The 23315-nt window shown below is 42.9% G+C and overlaps 1 protein-coding gene across 3 annotated transcripts in view; it reads left to right on the top strand.

Annotated features, from left to right (window-relative positions):
- The first annotated feature begins 5996 nt into the window (after positions 1-5996).
- BAALC (BAALC binder of MAP3K1 and KLF4) overlaps positions 5997-23315 on the top strand; it is a 37260-nt gene continuing 19941 nt past the window's right edge. For all 3 annotated transcript variants that reach the window (XR_014850227.1, XM_085053362.1, XM_085053364.1), the window contains exon 1: positions 5997-6262. Coding sequence is in view for 2 of the 3 variants with exons in the window: in XM_085053362.1 (XP_084909488.1) it covers positions 6097-6262 (166 nt within the window). In the remaining variant the exon portion in view is untranslated. The remainder of the gene's footprint in view (positions 6263-23315) is intronic.

The raw sequence follows: 23315 nt of genomic DNA on the forward strand, positions 1-23315 counted from the left end.
TATTATCCTTTCTTACTTCCATTTAATATCCTTGCTGGATGTTATACTTGGTGTGCTTTACTCAGGCTCCTTAACCAACAGATGTTTAAATGTTGTCAAATGAGGCTTGGTGCACAGCTGACAATTTTTTTTCCACAGAAAATAATTTTATTTCACTAGCTGCCAGTTTATTTGGCCAGGTCTGGGACACCCAAAGGGACTGGAGGAAGACATTCTACCTTCTTTAAGAAGGAGATCTCTGCTGGGCTGTCACAGCCTAGTGATACTTTGAAGGATGTGTTTCCACATGTGGTTATTGCACCCTCCAAAGAGTCTGCTGAAGAGAATGGCTGTTTAGAACAACCAGCAGCTCTTGATGTGACAAAGTAATACAGCCAAAACGTATTTATTTTGACCTCTTTCCATACTATTCCTGGAGCTTCCCACTTTCCTGAAAACCCAGTATCCACTATCACCCAGTCTCTGCTTCTCTGGAGTGTTTGCAATCTGCTTCTCATCCTTGACTGCAAATGGGGTAACACTGCATTCTATGAGCAGCAAAGTGCACTGCTGCTCAATTCACAAATGAAGCAAATATCCTCGTGCAGCTTTGAAATATTTGAACTCCCAATGTGCCAGAAGTTAGATGGAGGCAAACCTAAGGTTTTCTCTTTTCATATACTTATTTTGAAGATTTCTGTTCACACAGCACACAGAAAAAGCACGATGGACACAATAAAATATGCACATCTACACCAATTTTCAGTCATAAGGTATCGGTAAGACACCATGCAGTGAGGACACTTTGATGCCTGCTATGTGTTGGTTTTTCACCACTTGCTGGGAAAGTGAATATGATTGTATTGATCCTACACCTCCCACTTATGCCAAGCTTACAGTTTGTTCACTGGGAAAGATTCACTATTCACAAGGGAAGGTGACTAGACCCTGACAAGTACAAGTCACCACTAGTCCAACTGTGGTTCAAAGGCTGAGAAAGCTGAAAAGAAATTACCATGAAATGTCCTTGATAGTGATGCCTTAAATCACTAGTAAAAAATTTTAGACGCAGACACACAGTATAGGAAAGGGGTTTTACCTTGGTTTAATAGGATCCCAGATGCACACCGACAACCAAGCAAGCCCCGACGATATCTCCCATATACAATTTATGGACAGCCTAGATTAGAATATCTATCTAAAAGTCTCCAATGAGAAGTCTAACAAATGAAGTAATTGCCCCCTTATTAAAATTACCTCCCCCCAAAAAGGTTACAACTTGGTTTACAAAAACAGGTCTCAGTGGTGGGGGCTCTGTTCAAGGTTGGTGCCTCATGTTCTTGAGATTGTGGGGATGTTTCATCTTCCCCAAAGAATTCTGAGCAGGGCAAGGGTACAAGGGTTATAGACATGTAGGGTTGAGATACAGGGAGTAAAAAGTACAGGAATGGGGAAGGGTAAAAGGTTATATATAAAGGATATATATAGAGTATAAAAGTAAAATAAAAGGACAAAAACCCATCAGGCATCAATAGTACTCCAGCATAGGAAACTGCTGTGCTGCAAGGCTACAGTTATTCACAGTTAAGAATCTGATAAATAATTCTTTTGAAACTAAATTGGCAGGCTCTGATGGGGCAATTCAAAACGTTGCTTTCTGACTTTGTGGATATTGGAATTTGAGGTTCTATTTGAGAGTCATTTTCAAACATCAAAAAGATGCAGTGGAAAAGTGAGTCAATTTACTTTTTTCTATGTATGAGATGTTTGGAGACATCTTCAGATGTAGCTAATATTGAGTATCACCCACACATGTCCAGGAAGCTGTGAATACTAAACTGAAAACCTTTTTGGTTTGAATGGCCATATCAGATAAATGAATGCTACCTTTTCCTTGTTGAAAGATATGCACAATTAATGGAGAGCAATGTGAAAATTATATGGTGTACATTTAAAAACTGTTTAAGAGAATTATTTGAGCAATGAAGGCAAGCAAATTATATTTTTCAAGTGCTCACACTGGTAAAGAGCAATGCTCGATCATTTACTAATATAAACAGTGTGAAAGCTTCAGAGGCAATCTTGCTTCCAGGCATATTGCAAGCTTGGAGTGATGATGTCAAATGGGTATAACACAGCTAAGTAATTCTATTTCTCCTCAGATACACAGAACACATTACTAGAAAGTAAAAGTTTTAAATACAAATTCTTCTCCCCCCTCTAATAATGTCCTTGAACCACAGGGATCCTGAGTAGGTCTGTAAACTGATCTGTCTGCTTTCTGGGGTGAAGAGAACAGGTTTGCAAGAAAAGTTGGGGCCTGAAACCAGATTTAACACCATCTAATAAAACAAGTAGAGATGCCACACAAAAAACTGAAGAGAGGCAGGACATCTTCTAAACTTCCCATTGCTTCTTCTGCACCTAACACTGAAATGGTCATTGGGACACAAAACAATTAATTTGACCCAGTATAGTCAAGGGGAAAATTAATAATTGGTCCTACAAAAATTCCATATGGATTTTATGAGGAAGGATGTATTTCTGTCATTTTAAACCTATTTTAGATGTAAATGTAAATTCTCTGAGATCCCCTTCCTGTGCTCATTCCCTCCCCATCCTGTCCTTTTAGATCCTACCCCCATATTTTGAAACCAGCTTACAGAAAGCAGACATCACTGACAGCATGAGGAGGAAAAGCATCACTGCACTGTGCACCAGGCAGCACAAAACCAGAGCAGTTAAAACACAGTCCAAGCTCCACTAATAGGGTCCGTGGGAAACCACTCTTCTTCTAGCAATTAATGGAGAGAGGTCAGATTTTAATGCCTTAATCATCTCCCAGCGTGAGGGTAGCAGCATGACAAATTAAATGTGATCCAAAAAATTGCATTTTTAATCCCTCTCCTGCTAGTCTACTTGACCTCTGGTGCTGAAGTAAAGGAAGAAAAACAAATTGTAAAGTTTCTTACCTCAAGAGTTCTGCAGATTTCAATTCTTCCCTTGCACATTGCATTAACATCTTCCTGCCCTTCATCAGTTGCACTCGACTCAGCTTCACAGGCTCACTAGCTCCCATCTGATTACACTACTTGAAGAGATGGAGTCAGGCCAAGGATTCATCTGATCCTGGGTATTTTCTGTTTCTGGAGACAGATTTCCTTTTCTGTCTACTTTCTTCTCCAATATGATTCTGAGTGCAAAACGAATATTATTGAATTCATATCCTTGTACTGTTATCTTGCTGTATTAAAGATGCCATTGCCTGTTTCATGCTAGCCAACGTGCATTTCCATGCCATGGGCTGTGGTACTTAGTAGATACAGCACATGCCCTCTACACAATGGCTGTGTGCCTCTGTGCCGGAGTTTGCTCTTTAGCTCAGAAGGGAATTAGAAGGGAATCAGAAGGTGCTGATCCATGATCATTGTGCCCTGCACACTCGGCAGTGAGGAGTAATTTTCAATAATTCAGAATTAATGATGATACCCATGAATTATTGCATTTGGCTCTTTTAACAAAACAACCCAAACCTCTTTTTTCTCCTAACTGTTCAAAATTTATTTTAAACACACCAAAGAATAAAAGTTCCTTTTGCTGTGGAAAAAAAATTTCCAGTTTCAAAAAGTATTTCTCAGTTCCAATAGGAGTTGGTGAAAATAAAACTAAACCATTTACTTATGAGAGCTAACAAACATTTCGTTTTAGTCATAGAAAAATGTTTATTTGAAAGTATTTCATTAAATTCAAAATCAAAATGACACCAGAAGCTTAAATATGAAAACAGTAACAGTTACATTATTATTTTTCTGCAGTAATTTTCTCAATGTTTCATCAAAAGTGGAAATTTGAAAGGTGTTGTGAAATACTAGTGCAAAGCAGGCACTTCTGTAGGGCTCAAGGAAAATGAACATGATTCAACATAATGCTTTAAGACCTCACTTCACATTTATGGTCCAGTTCTTCTCTAGTGGTGGTAGTAATTACAGGAAAGAAAGAGAAGCCTTTTGTTGCTCTCTTGGCATTGGTTTTTCAAGGGTTTGAAAACTGTGCTAGAAAAAATAAGTGTTGGAAGATGATGTTCCTGCAAGTACAGCTAGAACTGAAACAAAAGTGATGTGAAAGTACAGGTGCTAGCAGGCAGCAGCCTGCCAGAGCTCCTCAAATTTTAAGTTAAAATTAAACAAAACAACAAGGCTCCCCCAAGGTTCTACTCCAGTGTGTGCTTTGTTTAGAGTTCTTGGTCTAGCCAGTTGCTTTGCATAATTAGAGAGTGAGACACTGACTATGTTGTTCATGGTTTTATTTGAAGACTCAGGGAGGGGTGGCAGCTTTTCCTGGGCCATGCTCTATGCTCACCCAGGGCACACACACCTCCTGTCAAGTGGGATGTGTTAGACTTTATTGGCTTCAGACACCACTATATCTATCCCACTGCCCTGGGGACTATTTGCTGGGAGGGGGCAGTCTGATTGAAATGTAATCTCTTTTGTAACTCTCTTTTTATGAAAGTAAAGTATTTTTAATTTGCCAAAACATTACCACAGTGATGAAAAAGTAGCTCAGATCACTGGCCCACCCACCCTGGGACCTTGGTAGCACAAGAACAGGGACAAGAGCTGTCAGCAGCACATGCAGGGATAAGGGATCTCAGCAGATCTCAGTCAGAAAGCAAGATTGCTGTGAGACAGTATTTGGCTGGGAAGGCGCTTAGAAACATCTCAGTAGTCTTCTGTTTCAGGAAGAATGGTGGGTGATTCGGCAACTTGGACAGCAGTTTGTGTTCTGAATCCCTTCAGAACCAGAACACAGGACCTACTGCCTGGGATGCAAAGCTAAGGCCTACAGGATCCTTGTAAAGATCTTGTGCCTTTTAGGGATCTTTTAGATCTTTTAGGGACAAGAGCTTTTGTTCCTACTTGCAGCACCAGTGCTGGACAGCTGGACTTTGGATTTCAATAGATGTGTCATTTTTAGCCAACAGCCATACTGTGTAATGGCATGAAGGGCAGAATACAACTTCTGTATTGCACTGTAAATTGTCTTAGGGGAACAAGTCATTCCTGCTACTCTGCTGCAAAACGATTCCAGGAGAGAAACATTTATCTGGGATAGAGGCTCTCTCTCATGATATGATCCCACAGTGCCTAGAGTTCATGGGGCTGACTCCAACCCTGACAGGAACCTTGTGAAGCAGCTCTTGCAATGCAACCTGCAACCACCATCTATACAACTCAGTGCAGAACCTCTGTCTGTTATTTAGATTACCCGAGCATAATCTTAAATTATAGACTGTTTTGCGGGAGTCTCATGTTCCTGGTTGTTTCTCAGAGTGAGTGTTCAAGAAGAAAGAGTGGAACTGTCTCTGGAGCTGAGCATTCAGTGTTGCACCTTCAGTTCCCAATTACCCAGCAGGAAACACCAAACGTGGGAATAAGGCTCTCCCGGCTAAAACAGGGAAGGGACAGATAGCTTAGCGAGATAGAGCACAAGCCTCAGTGAGAGCCTGGGTGCAATACCAGGCCTGGGGGGACTTGCTGTGCTGTGCTGTGCTGTGCTGTGCTGTGCTGTGCTGTGCTGTGCTGTGCTGTGCTGTGCTAGCTGTGCTGTGCTGTGCTGTGCTGTGCTGTGCTGTGCTGTGCTGTGCTAGCTGTGCTGTGCTGTGCTGTGCTAGCTGTGCTGTGCTGTGCTGTGCTGTGCTGTGCTGTGCTAGCTGTGGCACGCTGGCACATTCGTGTAAATCCCAGCCGTCCCGATCCTAACCCGAGGGGGAGAGAGCTCCTGCCCGCCCGCGGAGTGCCTGCCCCTCGGCAGGGCAGAGGCAGCAGCTCCTGCTCCGGGGAGACAGCCGGGGATGGGGAAAGCTCGGGGACGAGCCGGGAGCCAGCGCTGGGATGGGAGAGCGGAGAGAAGCGGGAGGAGAGGGAAGCGGGTTGCGGGAGGAGAAGGGGAGGGGACAACCAGGACGGAGGGGGGGACAGCGGAGATAATAAAGCCGGGGAGAAGGGGTAGAGGGGCGAGCGGAGCCGGGGAGAGCCGGAGGAGCGGGGATAGGGCTGAGCGGGGCCGGCGGGGCGATGGTGGCCGGGCGGCGGCGGCTGTGACAGGGGCGTCGCCATGGGCTGCGGGGGCAGCCGGGCCGACGCTATCGAGCCCCGCTACTACGAGAGCTGGACGCGGGAGACCGAGTCCACCTGGCTGACCTACACGGACACCGAGAGCCCGCCGCAGGAGGGCGGCAGCGCCGAGGCCCCCGGCCGGGAGCAGGGCGGCCTGCGCCCCGGTGAGTGCGGGAGACACGGGCGGGCAGCGCGGGGAGGGAAGGGCTGCGACACACGCCGTGTGTGTACCTACACAGGCTGTGTGTGCAGCTACACAGGCTGTGTGTGCACCTACACACACTGTATATGCGCCTCCACACGCTGTATGAGCACCTACACACGCTGTATATGTACCTACTCACGCTGTATGTGCATCTACACACGCTGTATGTGCATCTACACACGCTCTATGAGCACCTCTGCACACACCGTGTGTGCATGGAGGGGTCGTGCGCCAATCCACCCGTTTTTCCTGCTGTGTGGAGAACAGATTCCGCCACTCCATCCCCGCCGAGAGATACAGGCGCTTAAGTCTGCGCTGAAGCCGCGGCGGCTCGGAGCGCTCGGAGAGTCTTCCCTGCCCGGCCAGCCCCGCCGGGAGCAGACCCGGGACCGGGCAGAGCTGGGAGCAGCCCCCCGGGATCGGGCAGAGCCGGGAGCAGCCCCCCGGGACCGGGCAGAGCTGGGAGCAGCCCCCCGGGATCGGGCAGAGCCGGGAGCAGCCCCCCGGGATCGGGCAGAGCTGGGAGCAGCCCCCCGGTACCGGGCAGAAAAGAGAGCAGCCCCCCGGGATCGGGCAGAGCTGGGAGCAGCCCCGGGACCGGGCAGAGCTGGGAGCAGCCCCGGTACAGGGCAGAACAGGGAGCAGTCCCCCGGGAGCTGCCCCGCCAGCTCCGGGCTCTGCGCTACCAGAGCGGGTTCGGGCTCTAGAGATCCGCTCTCGGCGGTGCTCGGCTATGAGACAGCGCATGTAGCCCCCGTCCACTGTGGAACGATGCTACCAGCAGGGAAGAGAACTTGATCCTTGGGGCTCTTGCTGTGGAATACGTGGCTTTTTCTTTTGCAAAACAAGTGACTTAGGAAATAGGTTGAAATTAGGGAAGAGACAGCTTTCTTCCACATTACCGCTGATGCCTTCTGATACACAAAAAGCTGATGAGAGGGTGGGCTACACAGGTGCAGCCCTGCAAGTTTGATTTTCCCGGTTCTTGTCAGTGTGCTACATCCTTAGTTGAGCACCTGAGATGTTATAGAAGGGACAGATGTGGGAAAGGGATTGAGGAGCTCTGATCTGATGTGCAGTTTGAAATGTTGTGAGAATTAGTATGTATTGCAAGAGTAGAAATCTCAGCCTAGGTCCAGAAATTCATTGTGCTAGATATTATACAAATGGTTGCTGCCCAGAATCGATTATAATTTTCATATAAAACACTAGGCAGCTATAGGCAGCTTCAGATGAAAAGAAGTAGCTTTACATACTTTTATAGAAAGTAACAAAGCACCAGGAAGAAATTACAAAAGTGCAGGAGTGAAAATGCACAAAGGTGGGTGTCACAGGCCAGCTGGAATAGGGAGATCTCTGCTGACCAAAATATGACAGGGAGGGAGAAGACACGAAGGGTGTATATTGTACTCCTGGAGGCTAAGGAAAGATTCTGTAGTAGTCACCTGGGAAATTATGAGAATTTGAAGGTGAACAGGTCTATGAAATATTGTATTAAAGAAGATTAGATAAAGAATTTAAAGAAGTTCAAGATGATGCTGGGCAGTAAGTTTGAATGACAGGTAACAGTGCTGTCTCCAGCAGTGAAAGCTAAACAGAGTGTTCCCTTTTTACCCACACTTAGCATTATCTTAGCCATGTCTACTTTGGGTTGGTGCCTAAACATCATAAATGGAAGCCAGACAGTCCAAGATCTGACACTGAGTAGGAGGGAATAAAAAGTAGATGAGTGAGTATTCTTCCTAGAAACACATGATAATTGAATTTGTGTTTAGAGATAAGAATACCAGAGATAAGAAGAGAACAGCACTCAAGACTAACAGAGACTTATTAGGGCATGAAAAGCTTTGCAAGAAAACCTTGCAGAAGAGATTAGGAGGAAGGCCATGAGGAGAAGACAGACTAGTAGGAGCAAAAAAGTATAAGTAGGACTTCAGTTAGGGCAAGATTCACTCTTCAAAAGGGCTGTGGTGGCAGCAGTTTAAGGAACCTGAGGAACATACACTGTTCCCAGTTAGTGCCTCAGAAGTCATAAAGTACTTAATGGAGAGCTGTTGTAGGGTAAGGTCTGAAGCAGGGAAGGAATAGGGATAAGGAGAGGTACTCCAGGGACTAGAAACAGCACTTTAAGTGAATTTACAGATGAAAGGGAGAGGAAGGAGCAATTGGAGGGGCAAATGAGGTCAAGTATGGGTTTAAGACATGAAGAGAAAAACATGCCTTTATTGTGAGAACTGAAAACTACCCAAGAATGAGAGACAAAAAGGAAGAGCAAAGCAGGGGACAAGAGCAGGATGGGAGAGATGGGGAAATGGGAGATGACATTGATGCAAGTCAAGGTAGGAAGACTCTGTAACTAGGACACAGAAAGGGAGGAGGCAGCCAGGGAAGGGGGCACCAGCCAAATGAGGTTGGGGAAAAGAGGATGAAGTTGTTCTTTGTAATTTTTAACTTGGAATAAACTGGTGAAATTCTGGGAAGAAAGCAGTAGAGATAGGATGAAAGAAATATTTCGGGAAAAGACAAAAGCAGTAAGAGGTGGTTGTGATTGTCAACATGTCTCAGTAAAGCAGAAAAAACAACAGAACTGGACATCAAAATGTAATGAGGATTAAATCACTCAGGGACAAAAGAATGTAGTGTATACAGGATCACAGAGTGTATCAATGAGGAATGGGTTAGTAACTGTCATATATTAATCTTAGTAATCTCATACCACCACAAATTTCATCATATCCTTCCCTTTTCTCAGCCAGTAAATTGAGCTTTCTGTGCCTGCTCTCATTGGAACTATATGTATTTCTGTAGCCAAGTGTTTGTACCTTTACCAAAGCATGTTGAAAACTAAAATATTAATACATTAAAACGGAAATATAGAGGTTTTTTAACTTTCTCATTTGCTTTTCTATTTTTCCTAGTTCAATAGATCCTTTCTTAGACTATTTATTGATTTCCCTACTTGATTTTTTACATCAGTTTTTATAAAGTTGATTGGAAATAATCTCCCTATTTTCTGCAGGAAAATGTATAGGGCAATATTAGTTGCTATAACATAGCTTAAAAAAATGGTCTTAGATTCATGAAAAGTGACTTAGGTCATGAGAAGACACCAATAGCCACAAATATAGGTGGTTGTAACTTGTTGCAGTACACTGCTGAGGCTTTGGCAATGAGGAATGGGATGACCTGATATAGATGAAGAAAGTTAGAAAACTAATAAATAACTTCACAAAGCACTGCAGGTGGTGAAATTGAAAGACCTTTCCTAGAAGATAAGTGTACGTTCTGTTCATAGGGTGAGTGGCTTCTGAGAGGGAAGAAAAAAGGAAAGAGTCACAGTGAGCCCCTACAATAAAGCAGTTTCTTGGAAGAACATCCAATCCACTGCTATGTGAGCAAAGAACTTTTCACAGGACTGAGCTACTGCGTAGGCTATAGCTGGGGAAAATAATAGACTACATTTCTGCTTAGTAACCGCTCCTTGGTCTTTGCAACTCTTTGCACAAATTGCTTTCTCTTTAGAGGGTCTGATTCAGCTAAGTGGAAGTGTTAGCAAAGCAATGACTTTCTGAGGAAGTAATAACCTGTGGGTACAGATGAGTCCCCAGGGCAGTCACCATGGGTTATGAGCAAACCATGGGGAAAAGGTAGAATTAACAAAAAGCATACAAAAACTGTCAAGTATTTTGGAATATGTTTTCACAACCTGTTATGTTATATTGGGATAACTTGCTGAGATGTATAAGTATATGTATACGTAGATGTATAGCCTAGTAATTTAAGATGTACAATTTACTACCGGAAACCAGTACAGTAAAAGAACTTTGTAAACACATTCAATATCAACTCTAACAAAAATGAATTTCATTTGTTTTAAGGCAGGTTTAAAGCCATCTTATTTCTACCTCTTTCTATTTTCACTAACTAAGTTAGCTGCTGTATTCAATTATTTTTTCTTTATTATACCTGAAAGTGCCTCAGAGTGGATATGGCATGTTGCCTTGTGGTCAGAGAGACTTTACAATCGATTTACCCCATGGGCTGTAAGCACCTTAGGACAGGATCTCTCCTTACTGTATACCCACTGTAACCAGCACACTAAGACCCCAGTGTTTAATGGGACTGCTACTGAAATGCAAATAAAAGTAATTAATTTTTAACTGATTTAGTTAAACCAAGTAAAAAATAATTCTCTTCTATGAGTACAGAGAAATTGAATATTGATTGCCTCAGGACTGATTTGTTCAGCTCCTCAGCTAGTAAAATTAGTTGATTTTTTTATCATTATGTGACTCACATAATGATAAGCTATAAAAAAATTGTTTTTTATTCTTTGCACTTTACACTTTTTCTATAGTGAAGTCCTTTTTTCCTGAGGCATATTAAAGAAAACATTATCTGGATTTCACACAGACTCACCTGATGTACTTGGGAGGAAAACTTGTTCATGGCAACAGCAAACATTAACTGCAGTAAGTGGACTGCCAGAAATGAAACCTGCAATTTAAGATCAGTTCAGCCCTTACTGAAGACATTTGCAAAATAACTATGAAATGAGAGGACAATCAAGTCCTTTGTAAAATAAATAGAGAAAATCAGAGGAATACAGGAGAAATTTTATCACTGTCTAGCAGTCTGTCTGGCTAACAGTTTATCTTTCATAATTGCCCCAATATACTTGTGTGTTTATGAATAATTCTTGCTCTGCTCTCTGGGGCTACACAACTAGCTCATGCTGCTGCTCCACTGATTTCTGGTTGCTGACAACTCCGGGAAGTTTTATGGACCAGGCTCCTATTTGCAGCTGGGTTCTTGTCGAGACTCAATATGCAAAATGCAGCGCTTCAGAGGTAACCTTTCACAGAGAAGTTGTGGACAATCAGTTTTCCATCACTTGCAGCAGAGGACTGCGAGCAGCAGCAGCTGAGGGTTGCCAAGACAACAGGCACTGGTGCTGGCTCGGACCTCTGCCGTCATCCGCTCCTTCATTTACCAGGTGAACGCAAAGTTCACAGCTTAACAGAGATTAATAAGCAAGCATCAGGCTGTAAATTAAGAACCGAGTGCAGCAGAGTGCTTCTCGTGGATTGGACTGCAGAGAAATATTTAATAAACCATCTGTTTTAGGTCAAGAGGTAAAGAGGGATCAGTGCATTGTATGGGTATATCAGGATCTTTTTGTGCTCTTGTGCCCTTATGTTGTTTTATTAATGGGTTGTTTCAAAATCTTGTATGTTTAAAAAATAGCTATACCAGTTATTCTAATGTGACATTTTCAGGAGATAGCCTTATTACAGTTCAGAATTACAGAAAAAGTGAATAAATGCAGCTCTTCCTGGACTGTAGACATACTGCAGCAATTCCCTTTCCCTCTTAGTCCAGACCTTGGGTGTAATTATGTATTGTGGTTGCACGACAATGTTTTGTAGCAGTGAGCAAGGTTCAGGGTTGGTTTCTGTGAGAAGCTGCTAGAAGCTTTCCCCATGTCCCATGAAGCCAGCTCCAGGATGGACCTACCACTGGCCAAGGCTTAGCTCATTGGCAAGAGTGGTAGCATGTCTGAGATAACATATTTAAGAAGTGTCAGGGGGAAAAACTTGCAGAACAGCAGCTGGAGAGAGGAGTGAGAATATGTGAGAGCAGTAACTCTGCAGACACCAAGGTCAGTGGAGAAGGAGGGACAGGAGGTTCTCCAGGAACTGGTGAAGACCATGGTGAGGCAGCAATGACCCTGCAGCCCATGGAGGTCCATGCTGGAGCAGAGATCCACCTTCAGCCCCTGAAGGATCCCATGCTGATGGATGTCTAAAGGAGGCTGTCATCCCACAGGAAGCCCAAGCTGGAGCAGGCTCCTGGAAGGACCTGTGGACCCATGGGGAGCAGGTTGGAGGTTTGCTGGCAGGACTTGTGACTTGGAGGGGAACCCACACAAGAGCAGTTTGTGAACTGCAGCCCATAGGAAGGACATATGGTTGGAGAAGTTCATGCAGAACTGTGTCCTGTGGGAGGAATCCCATGCTGCAGCAGGAGAAGAGTGCTAGGAGTCCTGCCCCTGAGGAGGAAGGAGGGGTATAGACAACATGTGGTAAACTGACTACAATTCCCTACTCCCCAACCCTCTGCACTGCTGGTGGGAGGAGGTAGAGAAAGAGGGAGAGAAGTTGAGCCTGGGAAGAAGAGAGAGGTGGGGAAAAGGTGTTTTACAGTTCAGGGGTTTATACTTTCTCATTAACCTGCTCTAATTTTTATTGGCAGAGAATTAAATTAATTTCCTCAAGTCCCTTTTGCCCATGATGCTTATTACTGAGTGATCTCTCCCTGTCCTTTATCTCAACTCAGGAGCTCTCTCCTGAGTCCGTCTGAGGAGTGGACTGATGGAGTAGCTTTGGAGGGGACCTGGTCCAGCCAGGATCAAACCACCACAAATGGTATGGTGTATGCTAAAGGATCCCATTTTAATATTGTTTCTGGATTTGGATTATATGTTCTCTCTTGCTTCAGTTGTCATTGGCCTCTGGACGAAAGGTGGTACTGAGGAAATCTTCATAAACCACCCAAAAAGAGAAAAGAAAAAAGAAAAAAATAAAAGAAAAAAGAGAAAAAAAAAGCATGTGAGTTGTTTCATAGAGTAGGGAGAGAAAACTTTTACATGTCATTTTTACTATCTAGCTTTCAGAAATCAGCCTTCTTATGTGTCTCCTCTACCTTGTGTACACCAACTTTTTGTGTGTTAACATTTGTGTGGTTGGGCTCCTTAAACATGGAAAGCATTCCTTGAGTGGGTTTGAGTAGGTGCTTCCATCTGCATAACAAGAAGATGACTGAGTCCAAAGTCCCCTGAATATCACTTTCTTGAAAGCATGATTTGGTAGGGCTATTCAAAGGGCTTCTTTCTGAGGGACACCAAGTTTTGTGTCATTCCTCACTGCACCTCTGGAAGACCACAGGAATAGCAAACCTTGCTGTCAGTGCTGGAAGTACAGACTCAGTACCAAATGTGGAGACAAACTGAAGCAATGGAAAAGCCTGGAGCCCCTGCTGCTTCAGAGGAATTAACTATGCCCATATGCTTTAGGAACTTCTAGTCAAACTTTTCACAGCATGTCTGGAGGAGAAGGGTGGGAAATGTTGCAGGGCATAAAGGAACTAACACTGGTGTTCCACCCAGATGTATGTATCCTGTAGAAATTGAAAAAGAGTTTATTTTGCCACCAAAAAAAGACATTTCTGCATCAGTCTATGGATTAGGGAGTTATAAAGAACCCTAAGTAGCAACAGAGGAAGCTTATAGAATTGAATGAGTAATCTCTGTAATAAATTATGGTTGTCAACCCACTGACCCAAAACCACTCAACATTGCCATTTCCCATTCAACACATTGTCATGGGTTGACCTGGGTCAGATGCCAGGCATCTTCCAAAGCCACTCACTCACTCCCCTCTGCAGCTGGACAGAGGAGAGAAAATTTAATGAAGGGTTCATGGGTTGAGATACAGACTGGGAGAGATATCACTCATTGAATACCATCATGGGCAAAACAGGCTCAACTTAGAGATATGAAGAGAATTTATTACACTAACAAAATCAGAGCAGGGTAATGAGAAGTAAAATAAGCCCTTAAAAACCTTCCCCCCTCCCTCCTTGCCAGTTCTATCTCCTCCCCCAGTGGTGCAAGGAGAGAGGGAATGGGGGTTTTGGTCAGTTCATCACCCATGGCTTCTCCCACTGCTCAGGGACAGGAGTCATTCCCCTGCTGCACTGTGGGGTCCCTCCCACGGGAGACAGTTCTCTATTAACTTCTCCAGTATGAGTCCATCTCACGAGCAACAGCTCTGTGTGAACTGCTGCAGTGTGAGTTCCTCCCATGGGCAAACACCTCCCAAAACTGCTGCAGTGTGGGCCACCCTTCCACAGCGTGCACTCCTTCCAGGACAGGCTGCTCCAGCATGGCAGCAGGGCCCCTCTTCCACAGATCTTCCATGGGGTCACAGCCTCCTCTCAGGCATCCACTTGGTCCAGTGGGGCTCCTCCAAGGGCTGAGGGTGGATCCCTGCATCCCTGTGGACCTCCATGGGCTGCAGGGGTTCAGCTCTCTCACCATGGGCTGCACCACAGGCTGCAGAGGAATCTCAGCTCCAGTGCCTGGAGCACCTTTTTCCCCTTCTTCTCCACTGCCCTTGGTGTCTGCAGAGTTGTTCCTCTCACACATTCTCACTCTGCTCTTCTCTGGCTGGGAAATTACAAATGCACTACAATCTGTGTTTTGATTTCTTCTTAAATCTGTTATCACAGAGGCATTACCACCATTTTGAATTGGCTCAGCCTTGGCCAGTGGCACATCAATTTTTGGAGCCACCAGGAATTGGCTCTGCTGAATATGGTGGAAGTTTCCAGCAGCTTCTCACAGAAGCCACCTCTGTGGCCCCCCTGCTACCAAAACCCAGTGCATCATACACTTAGGGTTTGCCCAGCATAGAAGCCAATCAAGAATTACAGTAGTGACCTGAACCAGTATTTATTGCACCACAAGAGAGCATTGAAATTATTGGAAAAATCAAACTCAGATCATAAATACAACTTTTTGCAATAACCATATTTTTCATCTCTACCCTAGCTGTTAATTCATCCATTCCATACATTTTCATCTTTGCTGTCATTTGATAGTGCAGTTTAATTTCACATGTCAGGTAAAAAATGGCATTGATATTTATTTGGCCCATCAGATTATACTAAGCAATCTACCCCACTACCTCTGGAAGTACTTTTAAATTAATTGTCTTTTAATAAATATTCACTGCCATAAAAAAAGGATGCATCCATAGCTAGCAGAGCTTAAGTAAAAGTCTCAAAAATAATTGAGAGATGAGAATTTTTCTTCTATTATGACCCTTCAGCTTGCTATTCTGTGAGATGCATTAGACTCAATTGCTGGAAAAACTTCAATCTTGTTTGAGAGTAGGTGGTTCAGATACTTCATGAAGCCTTCTGACAGGTCCTTGTGTCTTGGATGGGAGCAGCCACCTCACACCCCTGTGACAGGACGGGAGGGCAGGGGCTGGACAGGGCTCTCCAGATGCCTCCCCCTTCCCCAGCAGCCTCTTCATTGTACTCTCTGCCTCTGGAATGTTCTCAAAATGCTGCTAAAGCTGTAACACCACCCAACCCAAACTCTGATAACCTTTCCACAAAACCTCTGTCTTTGATTAGTATACATTTAGTTAGTGGCCAGCAGTCATGATAAAGCTCTTCTACAGTCAAAAGCATACATGCTAGGATTTATCACCCCCAGTTCACCCCAGTAAAATAATTTACCAACTGATAAAGTAAATTCACTAAAAATGTCATGTACATGAACACTTGAACTATATGAAAGGCTTTCCCAGCTGTCACAGTACCAGAAAGCAGAAAGGCTGTTGAGCATCAATAGAGATGATTTGCAGGAGACATGAATTGGAACCATCTTTGCAGATGATTTCCCTGTGGAAAAAACCCCCACTTTTTGCAGCATTGAAATCTTGAAAGACAAAAATATTCTTAGCTACTGAGAGCCAAAGGTCTGTCATTAACTACAGGAAGAGCTGTTACACTCTGCAGCGGGTGGTGGGGAGGAGGGATGGTGAGAGGGAGAGTGCCTGAAAGGATTTGAGCAGGAAACCTGAGTGGTGGTTTTGTCAATGGCAGATGCTGCCTGAAAGATGCTGAGAAGGAAATTGCTCTGCAAAATTACTCATCTCGTGGAAATAGCACTCTCTCCCCAACCACAGCCTTTATATCCTGATTCAGGATATTTAAAATTTGTTTTTTCTTTTCCTTAGAAATGTATTTACACTTTCCAGTCAGATCTAATTCTGTATTTTCCAGTTTAGGAGTGTAGAATTCACAGCAAACAGTTAAAAATTGAATTAGCTTTAAGCGAAGACTCCTGCCAATGTCAAACCAGAAGTATAATTTATTGCACACAGGAAACACAGCTCGGAGTGCAGTTTACCTCATTGTTCATTGATTAAAATTTCCAAAATTTCCACATTAAGCACATACTGCAGTAATTCAGCATTGAAGTGACAGAAATCTGTCTTTTCTGTAACTCTAGTCAGCTCTAGAAATATATTTTTTCATAGAAACAGAACTTATATTGCAAGTTCCACCATTTCTTCCTCAGATGTTCCTGCAGTTTAAAACAGATTGCAGTTCAAAGAAATCTGGGACTGAAAGCTGAGTTTTATCTTAAATTGAAGCTGTAATAGTTAAGACTCAGAAACATAATGATCAAAGCCAGCAGTTTATTGTAAGGCTTTCTCTTTGACCTGCACAAAGCAGCTCCTTTTCTGGAGCAGAGGAGCAGATTTCTCTGGCTGTGGGGTGAGTGCATACATTTTTCAGCAGTCTTCCCACATGAAACAAAAGGCTTGGTCCTTTGCTGTACAACAACAAAAAAAAACAATGCAATAATGCAATTTTATTTTCTGATGAATACATCAGAAAATAAAATACCAGTCTGCTTCCCTAGACTGTCACAATGCCTTTTCTGTTCTGTTTGGAAAAAATCCAGGTTAAAAGTAAGTCAGAGAGGTAGGTGAAGGAGTGGTGTTTTGCCAATTAGCATGGGCAACTGGAGGCTGTGAAGCAGGACTTTACATTTTAAGGTTTTCCTGAGTCCACTGGGTCCCTCAGCATTGCTGTTTGCTTAACTGAGCCTAACATTTTAAGCAGCTGATTAAAATGAGGTAATGTTGAGCCTCATTCCTCCTGGGAGATCAGGGATTCAGGGTAGCTGATTTGGATGCATGCTAGCTACTGAAGAGAAAAATAACCAGCCCATTCTTTAGTGACTGAAATATTTTGATTGCCCTTTTTTTACCAGTTTCCTAACAGTGTATATAGTTGTGTTTCTGTCTCTGTACATTTTGTCTGGATATTGTCCTCATGTTAAAATTGTCATTTTTGTAAACTTCTAGCATTTCCCAAGTGGCCCACCAGAATTGTTTCAATCACTTGCAGTACTAAAATTATGAGTATCTGCCATTTGCACAATGCTGATGCCTGGGTGCTTTCTGAGTGCTTACACTGTGTGTGGAAAAGATGAAAAAAATGCAGAGTTGTCTAGAAGATTGGTAATGGCTGATAACATTAAGTTTTTATGTAATTACTGCCTCCACTTTAGGGTTGTCCCGGGTTAATGATAACTCTCTCCTCCGAGAGCGAAGGGCCCCGACACCCCCTCCCCCACCCACAACAGAACCTCTTAGATGGAAGTGAAGAAAAAACTATTTATTTGACAAAACCACGCAGAGTGCCCTGCAAGGCACAGGGGGAAGGGGAAAACCAAGGGGAAAAGGAGTTATTCAACCTGATTAAAAAGTCCTTTTCTCAGACGCAGTCCCTCTCCTCCTCTCCCCCCCGGGGCCGGGTGGAGCTCCCTGGAGAGCTCTGCTGTCCTCTGGCCCTCCTGGGTCTCCGGGTGGCAAAGCAGATCGAACAGAAGGGGTCCAAACGAGGAAAAAGAAAAAATGGGAAAAAAAACCGGGAACAGAGCTCACTCCGACCCCCGTCCAGCACGCAGTCTCTGCCGGGCGACGAATCCTCCCCCGGAGCGAGGCTTGGAGAAAATGTTTTCAAAACAACCCGCGTTTCTCTCTGCGGCTGGGTGCAGTTAAAGAGACAGGACCACACATTTTTACACATTTTTTTCTTTCTTGGGCATATAAGCCAACGATAGGGGATAAAGGATTATCATAACATCAATCCAAGACAAGGGTGAACACTGAATGTGAGTGATGACTTTTTCACATGCATAAAATACCTTAAAGCCAAAACACTTTATGACCATAGTCACACTGCGAACCAATTAAGTCAGCAGTACCCTTCTGTATATTCAGGGATTGTAAGGCTGGGAATGCCACCTGGCCATGCAGCCCAAGAGGCTCTTCTGAGTTAATTCCCCCAAGGAGCATACCTTTGAGACATTGAGACTGAATTTACAGGTTTCCAGTCGCTGGCATTTTACCATTTTGCCATTTTTACAAGTCTTTGTAAATTATCCCAGTAGTTAATAACTATTTGTGAAAATAATTGCGCAATGTACTACCTAGAACCTTTAGCTTCAATTTCCGGCTGTTGAACCTTGGTGAGCAAAACTGGAGGGTCATTTCAGCTCAAGTGTCATGTACCGTTAAATGCTTTACATAAGGATTTATATTTAGTCTGCCTAAATGTTTTTGCTGCTCCCCAGTATGATTAATTGGAATTATGTAATTTGCTCATCTTAAAATTCCCTGTGTGTTTTGCTAGGTAAATAAGAATGATAGTAATGCTTTCCATGTCCATGCTGGAAATAAGTCTAAATCACAAATAATGATGTTTTACTACCACATCCCAAAGGAGAAGGAAAGACCACGTAAAGGAGGGGAAAAGAATATGTGAACACCTACAGCTCCAAGGCACTGTTCAGAGCAGGGTGGACATTGCTGTGGGAAGGATGATAGAGAGAGAGCCAGCAGCCTGCAGCTTGTTTTCCATCTCACACAGTGCTCTCCTGAAAGGGTAACTTCTGTCTTGGCATTTTAAGGAAAGGGTCAAACAAGACTGAGCCAAAAGGCAGAACTTTAGGAAAACAGGCTGATTTGCCATAATTTGGACCCATCATATAAGGCATTGTGTGTGGAGGGTATAATTTTTAAGGTGTATTTTGCATGGGCTTTACTGAAACACAGCTGGTACATTTGCATGTGGGGGAGCAAATACCCCCACTCTCTATCCTTCTAAAATCCATTACTATGAAAAGCACTTCAGAGCTTTGCTATTTGTGTGTTAGTTTTTCACTTTGGGGGAAGGAGTGATCTGTTTCTGGCACATCATGTGGCACCGGTTAGTTGCCTAATCCATTCTGTGTCATTATTTTCCCAGGCAAAAGATGTACTCAGCCTTCAAGGTCTTCCAAAACGTTGCTGATACTTATTCCACCATAGAGTCAAAATTCTGTCCTTCTATCTTGTTCCATTTATCAGAACTTGTACCTTCATGCATCAAACTCTGTTGTTTTTCTGCCATTAAGTCCTTGCCTAGCACGTGATTATAATTCTTTCAAGTTTACCTTTTGTATCTTCCCTTGATGGTCAGACCAACTCCCTTTTATTCAGCTTCTGGAGTCTATTTGCCAAGTAGAGCTAACACATTTGTTAAAGGGTGCTGCAGCATGCTTTTGGAATAAGCATTCCTACTTGGAATAAATATAAATTTTATATTCACCTTTATTGTACAGATGTGGTTGCAACATTGTTAAAATTGTTTACAAGATAGTTGTACTGTGATTCTGCATCCCAATTTGAGATTTGAATATACCGATATGGAAAGGTTTAGCACCTGCATGCCCTTGGGAAGTTAGGCCATGCAAGTGATGCCAAGGTTTGCAGTTTGAGAGGCTGTTTGTGCTTTAGGGTGTGCTCACTCCAAATAAGCATCCCCTGCAAGTTGAGAGGGAGGCACAGAGCTCCTGGCTGCCTCCCTACAGCTGCAGTGTGCCTGGAGGGCTCAGCCCTGCCTGCCTGGAGACAACTTTGCAGAGACCTCCAAAATGTATGGAAAGTGCAAATATGTTTGTTGTATTTTGTTTCACTGTCTAAAATTCATATTACGTTAGAGTTAGATTAATTATTCTGGATTCTCTCAACATCTGGGCAGAAAATTTATTGCATTATTGTATTTGCTGATACAAAACATTGTTTCTGATAGTATTTCCCTGCTGCAGGTCACCTCTCTGTAAATCTGTGTCCTTCATCCTAGCTCACAAGCCCACCCTCTGCTATGCCTGAAAGCTTCTAAATTCTTTCTTGTTAGGTAAAGAGCCATTGCGCATTTCCTGAGCATCTGGCCTCAGCCCTGAGGCTCCTGCTTTGGAGGAAATTACTTAAACCTGGCTTTTGTCACAGCCTCCGTTCCATTCATTTTTTATCCATGCTATGTCTTGGTTTTGCAGCACAAGGACCTACCAGCCCTCAGGTCTGCACATGCATGGCTTTCCCAAAAATATATAGTTTCAAGTCAGTAAAACAGGTAAAGAAAGTAGCTATTTCATGCTTTCTGTAGTTATTATCACTCTATAGCATTAAATGCAAGAAACTCTGCAATGATTGCAAACATACTTGCTCTGGAAGCAATGGCATGTGGAGATAACACTGTTCATTTGTCTATTCTTTGAGTTTTCTCAGAGTCCATCTTTACAGTGCAGCATCTTTTTAGGCAAGCATTTTCTAAACCAGCATATTATACATTATTCTCAAGATAACAGTCATGATAAATAGAAAAGGGTGTTGCAGAACTAGAAAATTGAACCCTATAGGTTTGTTCGTAGTCAGTTCCAAAGGTATAGATTTATCACACTAATCAGCAGCTGCCTGCTTTGAACAAATGTATGCCTGTTATTCCATAACAGAACATGTGACAGCACAGGGTTTCACACAGACCAGGTCAGATCTAGAGGGAATTTGGGTCAGAATTCACGTCCAGTTTTGGCCACTACCTGTTGCTTTAAAATGAAATGGAGGAATACTGTGGCAAATGCACAGGGAATAATTTTCTCCACAAATATCTGATTCTTTTGGCTAGGATTAACTTTGTCTCCTTTGTCTCCTTATTACAAGGCTTCATACATCACCCAAACTTCTCGACAGCATTAGCTACTGCAGCTTTGCGGATTTTCTTCGTCACAGAAATTTTCAGGTCATCTTGAACCTTACTAAGATTTACTGTTTTGATGAAGTCTGTGCAGGGCATCCAGACAGACCTACCTAAATCTTATTTGTGGTTTGAGAAGTTTCTTGTGGTCTTGGTATTCAAGGACTACAAAATTCCCCTCCTAGATCTCTTTTTTCTGTCTCTCTGTGCCAGCTGCCAATCCATGATACTACTTTGCTTTTTAGACCAGTTTTGCTTTCACAAGTAAATTACTTTAACGTGTTTATACAAAGGTGATACAAAAATCTTCATATAAAAATCATGTTAGGAAGAGTTAAAAGTAAAAATTTCCTCTCCTCTTTGGGAGATACTGTCATTAAGAACAATTTGAATTCTTAGGTGTAACCAGGCTGTGCGGAGAACTAGAACAGCACAGATGCAATGTTTATCTTGGTTTTGTTATCATTACTGTTGCCATTATAATAAAAAAACCCAGAAAAAAAAGAAATACAGGTATAATGTATTAAATTTTCAATTTATATTTTACAATTTCACTGACTTCTCTGTGGTGAGCACCCTATTTACAAAAATGATTCTTTTCAAAGCTTTCTTAGACAGCTCCTTCCCCATGTAAATATGGGGGATTTTTAGAGCTACATGATTTAAGCATTGTGAATGGACATTAGCTTGCAAGTCTGTGAGCAATTTTTCAGACTGCAATTTTAAATATCTATCTCCTAAACTACAAAATAGAGATGATGCTCTCTGGCAATTTATCAAAACTCATTCAAAATTCTAAAATTATTGGGTTTGTCTTGTTTTATTGGAGAGCACACCAACCTAAGCTGCCTTCAGCTGTTTGTTCTGATCCCTATGCTACCTCCCAGGTTATGCCAGTCTGACTGCTTGCGTCATTGGGGGAAAAATAAAGTCTAGGATTGATTTCAGTTTAAAATAACACTTTTTCCCCCTGATGCTGCTGAAAAAAGCATTTGTCAAACTCCAGCCTAAAGGATTTCTATTGGCCTGTTTAGAAAGACAAGATTTAGCATGTCTGTGCAGCCCAGCAAGCCAGCAAAGAGGAAGGTGGTGGCAAACATTGCCATGGAAGGACAAGTTCTTTTAGTCACACTTTGTGCTGGAAAGCTAGGCTTGGATTTGTGAGCAATGGGGCTGGTGCAAGGGTATTCTCCCTGTGGTCATTGAGAGAGAATTCGTGTGTGTTTGTTACAAATAAACCTGATTACATGCAATGAAATTCCTGCCACTTATCATCCATTCCTCCCCACAGAGGGAGCAGCTTGGCAGTCCCCAGCATTCCTGAGGGAAGGTTCACCATCACATTCATGGGCATTTAATAATCACCCAGAAACCCAGGGTCTGGGAAGGGAGCCATAAGAATATTGTAGCCTTGCCAGTTCATTTGATAGTAAAATATGTGTATTTGACAGAGCTTTGATATGGAATCTGCTGTTTTTCCTAGCCTAAAGGGGCCCACAACTTTTGGCAGGGGTGTCATGAAAGAGAAGATGAGAATGAAAACATTACTGAACCTGTTCATTTAAATGTCTACTGTGATTTAACAACACTGATGTGAACTGAAGGTCTACAGTGAAAGACCAAGGAAATTATTTACCAAACCCCTGCTGTGAGGATGGCATAAATATCTCAACAGTTTGCTTGTTTTACACCACACTGAGGCAAGACCCTTAGTATTGCCATTCTGCTGGCTTGTAAATTCCAGATAGTACATAGAGAGAGTTAACTCTTCCATTTTTGCATACTGTGGCAAATCCTAAATAGCAATGCAAAAATATTTGCTATTTTAAAAGCAACCATGTGTTCCTAATCTTTTTTAAACATCATCTCTGTTTTGCAATCATCATTTTGTGTTATGTATCTAGTCTATAAAATAGATGTTGCTTCATGAACTGCCAACAAATCTCATGCTCTTAACTCCCCTGCTTATGTATTCTCACTGTAAGTTCTGCTTGGTGCTCATACACAAAGAGCAAGTCACTGAAGTTTTTAAACTGTTGCCCCCTCTCTACAACATCTATTTGCCAATGCAAAGAAACTCTAAAATAGTTTCTTAACTTCAGAATAGCAAACGTATTTCAGGATAAAGTAAATTTTTTTTTTTTGCTTAGTATTGATGACCACTAGGTCATCCATATAAAAATACAGTAGTGATAATGGAAGGCTCAGATACTAATACCTGTTTTATTTCTGAGTAGTATTGCAAAAAAGTCACACCCCTGCAATGCAGGATGCAGCAAGTACATTCAGGCTGCAAAATAAGAGAGACAAAAACCAAACCAGATATACCATTTTCAGGATTG

Source organism: Lichenostomus cassidix, chromosome 2 (genome assembly GCF_008360975.1).
Source record: "Lichenostomus cassidix isolate B80296 chromosome 2, HeHo_3.0, whole genome shotgun sequence".
Classification (NCBI taxonomy): domain Eukaryota; kingdom Metazoa; phylum Chordata; class Aves; order Passeriformes; family Meliphagidae; genus Lichenostomus; species Lichenostomus cassidix.